We start from the raw sequence: 7,399 nt of genomic DNA, 5'->3' as shown, positions 1-7,399 counted from the left end.
AATAGATCAAGTCATTCCTTCCTTGTTTGATTTTGATTATTTGATAATCATTTCCCTTTCACTCAATTTCAATCGCACATCCCCAACAAATATAATTTTTCATGTCTCTTTCATAATATTTTCATACTTTTAGCCATACATTCAAAAAAAAAAAAAAAAGTTATTTTAAAAAATTTGCTTGTTAAAAAATCTTTAACAAACAAGCCATCGGTTACATTTAGGGGTTGTTGGAACCCTATTTTTCTCAAAAAAAATCCTTTTTTAATAGTGTTATAATGGAGAATGTGTGATTAAAAAATAATAAAAAATTCTATATTTGCCTGTAATATTATTTTATTGAAAAATATATTATGTATAATTAAAATGATGTCAAATTACTGTTAAAAAATATATTTTGAAGAAAAAATGGGACCCAAGGGCTTAGACACGCTTAATCATATATGTATCAGATTCAAACAAGGCCTTATTGGATAAACATAAATTTCCTCGTCACCTTGCCAAAAAAAACAAGATTGCATTTTTGGCTAAGCAGACTCTATCCAAATTTTTCTCATATTATTACGCATTATAGATTCTTATCCTTCACTTTACTATACCTTTTCTTTCTTCATTCTGGTCCCTTCGATTCAGAAATATCTTGGAATTTCAGGTCTCCTTTTTTAGTTTTTCTTTTTGTCGTTTGTTACTTTTTTCGATGTTTATTGGATTCTATATGTGAAAAATGCGATTTTGATAAGTCGGTCGTTATTTACATTGAAATTTGTTGGGTTTTTTTCCGCAGTGAAATTTAGCAATGGGCAGCGCTTCATCGATGTTAACTCAGTATGAAATTGAAGAAGTTCAAGAACACTGTAATTATCTGTGTGAGTACCCTTTTGCTTATTCCCAGAATCTCGATTTTTGTTTTTATCTAGTTTTCAATTTCTGCTGAACTGAATGTATTTTTTTATTTTTTGTAATAATATAGTTACTCAGCAAGAAATAGTGTCTGTGTATAAGAGATTTTGCCAACTCGATAAGAATGCAAAGGGGTTCATATCAGCAGATGAGTTTTTATCAGCACCTGAGTTTGCAATGAATCCACTTTCTCAGGTGATTTTGGGCACGTGTGGCTAGTTTGAAAAAAAAGTTAAAAATCACTTAACTTCGAAAGTAACCGTCGAAGCTTCGGCAAACGCGCTCTTTTGTCGTGGTTGTCATTCTGTTATTCTTATTTGTAACATGTTCGATGATTTTTTATTCTTTTCTTTCTTTTGTTTTTTTTTTTTTTTTTTTTTTTTTTTTTTTTTTTTTTTTTTTTTTTTTTTTTTGGATGCTTATAGAGGCTACTGAAGTTGGTGGATGGATTGAATTTCAAGGAATTCGTTGCATTCTTGTCAGCTTTCAGTGCTAAAGCAACGGTGCCTCAAAAAATTGAGAGTAGGTCTATTAAGCCTCATTTGTATTCAGAATTTAATGCATACCAAATCTTCTGTTTCACGGTAAATTCATTGCTACTAGTACTTTTTCGTGTTGATTGATCTAGAAATTGAAAGATTTAAGTTTGGATATTTAAATCTGTTTGGTTTTGACATAGTTTTTACGAAGTATTCTTTCTAGAATCTGATTTAATTATAGGACCAAATGAAATTTCATTTGTCCCGGAATGAGGATTCACAGTAACTCTAAGAAACCCTTATGATTACATCTCCAAAGAGAGATGATTCAATTGGTTATGAAGAGAAATGTTAATCTATAGACTGGAACTGACAAATGCATAAGCATTTTCGGTTATTTTTGGTTACCGAAGCGCTTTTTTGTGTCTTTTCCTTTACATTTTCTTATATTTTTAGACTATTCTTCTTCTTCTTTTTTTGTTTCTTTTTTTTTTTTGGGTAAATCTTCTTGGCAAAGTTTATTGCTTTATTCTTCTGATGTTTTGATTTTAATTCCAATCAGTGATCCTATTGACCTGGCGAATATTTAAATGTAAATAATTTAGCATATGCTGTTCAATTTATTAACTCTGTACAGTGCTTTAATGTCTCAGTTATTGTTGAAAAATGAATTGCCACATGGATGAGCTGACATGGACAAGCCACGTAAACAGCCTGAGGAAGTATTCTAGAAGAAGAAAGATATAGCCACTTGCGTGAGGAATATTCTAACAGAAGAGTAGTGTAGAAGATGAGGGATTCTTTCTCTTTCCAATTCTGTTATGATTGTATAATAGTCACATTTCTATATATAGCTGTAAATATTAATTCATATATACAAGATACAGGAGAAATAGTTCTGCATTTTCGTCATTCTCCTCTGCATAATTGTTTTTTTCATTTTCTGATAGTTATCTTCAAAATATACAACTCTGATTGCAATGGAAAGGTAACATTTAATGACATAATACAAGTGCTCCATGATTTGACTGGCTCATTCATGTCAGATAAGCAAAGAGAGGTATTACAATGCTCCTGTTTTATTCTGCTATTTTGTTCTGTATAATGAATCCGGTGTTTCAGAATTTAACTTGGCAAGTTTTAGGTTGCTAAATAATTTTTAGTATTGGACCACAATCATGAGATAAGAGTCGTAAAAGTTAAGATCATTTGTAGGGCTTCTGCTGTGTGTTAAATGATCCATGCCAAATTAGGGTTTGAGTAGTGGAACCATAAATGGTTGTAACTTTAAGCGATTGCCTCAATATTTATACACTTACACAGTAGTTTTAATAGTTAACTGATTAAATGTGATAATAATTTGTCGACGGACAACGAATGAGTTGTATAAATGTTTTGTTTCTGTGTTTGTTGGCCTGCCAGTATAATTGCTTTTAATTTTCTCTATCTTTACATTACTTTTAAGAAATCTCTACTCTTACATCATACTTATATTTTCTGTAGTGTTTTTTACACCATTGCATTTAATTCTGTGTTTTGCAGGAAGTATTAAGCCAACTTTTGCATGAAGCTGGTTATACAAAGGAATCTTATCTTCTGTTAGATGACTTTGTCAAGGTTCGTCTATCTGAAATACTATTTTCTGATGGTCTATTTGTTTGTTAACTTATATATAGACTCATATGACACACGAGCATGTTTGACTAAGCGTAAAAATAAATGTTGTTCTAAACATTACTTACAAGTTACTTTATTCTGATAGTTAGGTGACATTACTTTCAAAATAAATAACTTCTTATTCTTAATCTTGACCAATAAAAGGATTATTAGTTTTAATAGAAACTTATTTACTTATATAAGTAGATGTTTTAAGCTTATCAAACACGCACATTTTCAAGCTGCTTCCTTATTAAGCGGTGAACTTTACTTGTACCATGCTCGTATCATCCTACATTTCATTGTTGGCTCCTTTAAATTATGGCCTTAAGAGACAAGTCCTGGCAGGCAAAAGTTTCTATTCAAAAATGTGTTATAAAAAGACAATAAACTACGAAATTAATGGCCAAAAGAGTTGACATGTTAAAACTTAAATAGCTAGATCAATGTGCACGTGAATGATAAAACTCTCAATAAAATATGTTCCGAAATTCCAGGAATGCGTAGCCAGAGGTTCCTCTAAAAATCTGCCCCGAGCTTTCTTGCTTTAACAGCATCTAGAAGAAACATCATAAAGTTGTCATCCTCTTCTGTCTTAAAATATCATTCACCTCTAGTTTGGTAGGTTGCATTTTAACAAAAATAGTCCTCTAATAGCATATGTTTGATATGCAGTACTTGTCTGAATTTGACGTGACACTACAATAGACAAAATTTCGACTTCTTTTTCTTTTTTAATACTATTGAGTACTGTAGAGCCCACCCCTAAATGAAGCGCAAGTTGTGGAATGCTAGACTATATATGTTTGACTTGCCCAACTACAGAGGTAGCTCAGGATAAAGTTGGATGAAGCTGCTTAACATTTTGCCTCTTCTAGCATTGTTTTTCTCATATGCGTAATATTTATCATTGTTAAAACGCTCTTGTTTCAGATATTAGACAACCCGGTTTGAAAATGGAGGTGGATGTCCCCGATGACTAGCAAAGCTTGCTCTTCTCATCTCGTCATTGATAGAAGATAAATGGAATTATGGAAGAGTATTCGGGCTTGAGGCTTCCCATTGTAGATGTGCACATGTGTACCTGTATTAGTGTTCCTCATTTTCTTTTTTTCTTAAGATAGGAAAAGGAATATCTATACTTACAATTGAAAATAAGCTGAAAGGTGGATCACAACATAGTATTGGTGCAAGTTGATTGGTCTAAAGAATATAACTTGGATTGTGCTAGTTATGGGGTGATATGGACCATAGATTAAATCCAATGGTTGGATTTAATCTAGTGGTCAATTACCTATACTAGTATTGTCACTCTCTAAACCATAGTACAATATTTGAATTTTGAATTCAAATGAATTGGCTCTATAATTTCAAGACCTCTTCATTCTCTCTACTTGGACTTGGCATAACATTTGAGAGAGAGCATAGAGAGGTAACCAAGTGGGAGCTTTCCATAACTCCGACGAAATTCTTAGTGGCTTCCGACGGATCATTTCTCGGTATATCCATTGCCATTCCCATGGACGACGGTGCATGATCCGATGTGGCACAAATCTGAGCTCAACATCAAGAACACTTCATTGGTGGTGTTGAAGAAGCTTTGAATCGGTTTTGGTTCGTTTTTACACTTTGAGAGTTTATTATTCCGCATTGTAGTTGTAATAATTTTTTGTATTCTACACTTTAAACTCTACAGATGGTATCAGAGCTTAGGCTAGTGGTAAAAAGTGTTAAAACAACTTCAAAATCAGATTAGAAGTCGAAGGGGTTCGGTTTTGTTCGAAAACAAGTTGAGCAGAAACTTTGAACCCATTTTCTGAAAAAAGTACACATCTGGTGGACGAACGGAGACCACCACCAGACTCCGGACGTCAAGCACTATATTCCAGTGAAGCGCGGGTGAGTCACGCGCCGACGGTGGAGGTGGCATGTGAGACCACACGAAGAGAACAAAGGCGACACGTGAGGGCGCATCGTGAGGTTTCAACTGGAGATCAAAAAATACAGATTCTTCCTTGATGAATTTCTGACATTCTGGTGGTGTTGGATTTCTGTTTGGTGCACTGTGGAAGAAGATACAGTCTTGGGCAGAAAAGTGGAAACGGAGAAACTTTTCCGTTAGCGGCTCGGTGGTGTTTCCTAGTGTTTCAGCGGCTGTTGGATGACTTAGGGTTGTTACTGGAGGCTTCAAATCGATAAAGACTCGCATCTCTCCTTAAAATACGAACCAATAGATTGGTTCGCTTGGTTTGCGCATTTTAAGACCCTCTCGAATTTATAATTGAAATATTGTGTTATTTACTGCCATATTGTTACTTGACTCTTGTGATATTGGTTATGTGTTACTTGTTATGATATCATCATTTATGTCATCTTAGAAAGTAATTTATATAGAAATTGGTTTGAGCTTGAAAGTAATTTATATAGAAATTGGTTTGAGCTTGTATTTGTGTGTGGGTAAATTGGATAAATAAAACTTTTTCGAAAACATTATTTTGCTAATATGGCCTCTTGAGTTGAATTGACACAATTCAATGATAAGGGAGATTATTCCATTTGAAAGCAAAAAATGAAAGCTATTTTAATTCAACAAAAAGTTTCTAAAGCTCTTGACGACCCGAAAAAATATTCCGATGCATTAAAAGCTAAATCAGATGAAATCACTGAGATGAATGAAATTGCAAATAGTTTGATTATATTGCATTTATCTGATGATGTGTTAGGACAAGTTGAACGACATAAGACTGCCGAGTTGTGGGAGGCACTTGACAAGCTTTTTTTGGAAAAATCTCTTCCAAACAAAATACATTTGCTTCAAAAACTGTTTAGTTTTAAGCTAGACCCGGAAAAGAATCTTGAATCAAATTTGAGTGACTTTAACAGACTCGTCAAGTGTTTGGCCCACGACGACAAGAAATTTGATGATGAATATCTAGCGGTTATACTTTTAAATGCTACGCCCGAATCTTATAGAGATGTTAGGAATGCTATCACGTATGCTAGGGATACTTTGACCCAAGATATTGTGACTGATGCTTTGAGGGCTAGGGAGCTAGAGCTTAAGAAAGAGTCAAGGGGTAGCTCGAGAGAAGAGAGTTTGTTTGCTAGATGGAGGAGTGAGACGAGGGAGAACCATTTTCAAAGTAAGAAGGGCAGATGAAAATCGAAGGGTAGGTCTAAGTCTAGAGATAAGAGTGGTAAGAAATGCTTCCATTGTAGCAAGTTAGGACATTTCAAGAAAGACTGTAATGACTTTAAAAGGAAACAAAGACCGCAGCAAAATGATGATTAGAACTTAGTTGCTGTAAGTGATTCCCTCGATTGCCTACATGTTATGACCGTGTCAAGAGATTTTGACACCGATTTAAATGGTGCTTGTGATAACATACATGTCATGAATATTTCTAATATTGATTTTGACACTGAGTGGGTATTAGACGCTGGTGCTACTGTTCATATGTGTCCTGTTAAATCTTGGTTCTATAACTATAGAGATGTGAATCCTAGAAAAGTATACTTAAGGGATGATCGTACACACAATATAGAAGGAGTAGGTGGTATTGCTATTAGGATGCATGATGGCATTATCAGACCCCTTAGAGGTGTTAGGTATGTCCCGGGCCTGGCAAGGAATCTCATTTCCTTAGGCACTCTAGAAGAAGAAGGCCATGAGTTCAAATCTCATGCTGGTACTTTAAAGATTTGTAAAGGATCTCTAGTGGTTATGAAAGGTCCCAAAAAGAATGAGTTATATGTCCTTCAAGGTAAAACCTTGGATAGTAAAGAGTCGGCATTATCTTTAGTTTCTAAAGATAAATCAGATCTTTGGCATAAGAGGATGGGACACATTGGGAACAAAGGATTAAAATACTTAGTGATCAAAATTTACTTGGTAAGGATAGTGTTACACCTTTAAATTTTTGCGAAACGTGTGTTCTAGGAAAGTTACACAATGTTAGCTTTGGGACAGGTGAACACAACACTAAGAGACCATTGGACTACATTCATGCAGGTTTGTGGGTCCTAAGAAACACCCCACACATGGAGGAAATAGATTTTTTCAATCCATTGTTGAAGATCACTCGAGGAAAGTTTGGGTGTATCTCCTTAAATCCAAATCTGAATCTTTTAGTAAGTTTAAGTCTTGGCTTGCCTTAGTTGAAAATCAAATAGGAAAAGGCGTGAAAACTCTTAGGATGGATAATGGTTTAGAGTATTGCAACTTCGAATTTGATAATTTCTGCAAGGGAAAGGGTATAATGAGGCACATGACTGTAAGACATACCCCTCAACAAAATGGGGTAGCGAAGAGAATGAATCGGACTTTAATGGATAAAGTCAAATGTATGATGATTAATTCTAGGTTG

The 7,399-nt window shown here is 34.4% G+C and overlaps 1 protein-coding gene across 2 annotated transcripts; it reads left to right on the top strand.

Moving 5' to 3' along the window:
* Positions 1-476: 476 nt before the first annotated feature.
* LOC111373679 (calcineurin subunit B-like) lies at positions 477-5,392 on the top strand. 2 transcript variants are annotated; one of them, XR_002698997.1, is made up of 8 exons: positions 477-649; positions 782-863; positions 968-1,092; positions 1,323-1,419; positions 2,030-2,436; positions 2,919-2,993; positions 3,966-4,646; positions 4,729-5,392. XR_002698997.1 is itself a non-coding variant. In XM_022996243.1 (7 exons), exons 2-5 carry the CDS (start codon positions 794-796, stop codon positions 2,044-2,046), a joined length of 309 nt encoding a protein of 102 aa, XP_022852011.1. In that variant the 5' UTR covers positions 481-649; positions 782-793; the 3' UTR covers positions 2,047-2,436; positions 2,919-2,993; positions 3,966-4,416. The 2 variants fall into 2 exon arrangements, 1 of the variants encoding a protein (XP_022852011.1); XM_022996243.1 differs by lacking the exon at positions 4,729-5,392 and having other exon boundaries at positions 481-649; positions 3,966-4,416.
* The last annotated feature ends 2,007 nt before the right edge of the window (positions 5,393-7,399 follow it).

This window comes from Olea europaea, unplaced genomic scaffold (assembly GCF_002742605.1).
Source record: "Olea europaea var. sylvestris unplaced genomic scaffold, O_europaea_v1 scaffold1152, whole genome shotgun sequence".
NCBI classification, from domain to species: domain Eukaryota; kingdom Viridiplantae; phylum Streptophyta; class Magnoliopsida; order Lamiales; family Oleaceae; genus Olea; species Olea europaea.
Note: the sequence above shows the minus strand (reverse complement) of the source record. Positions and strands in the feature narration are given on the sequence as shown.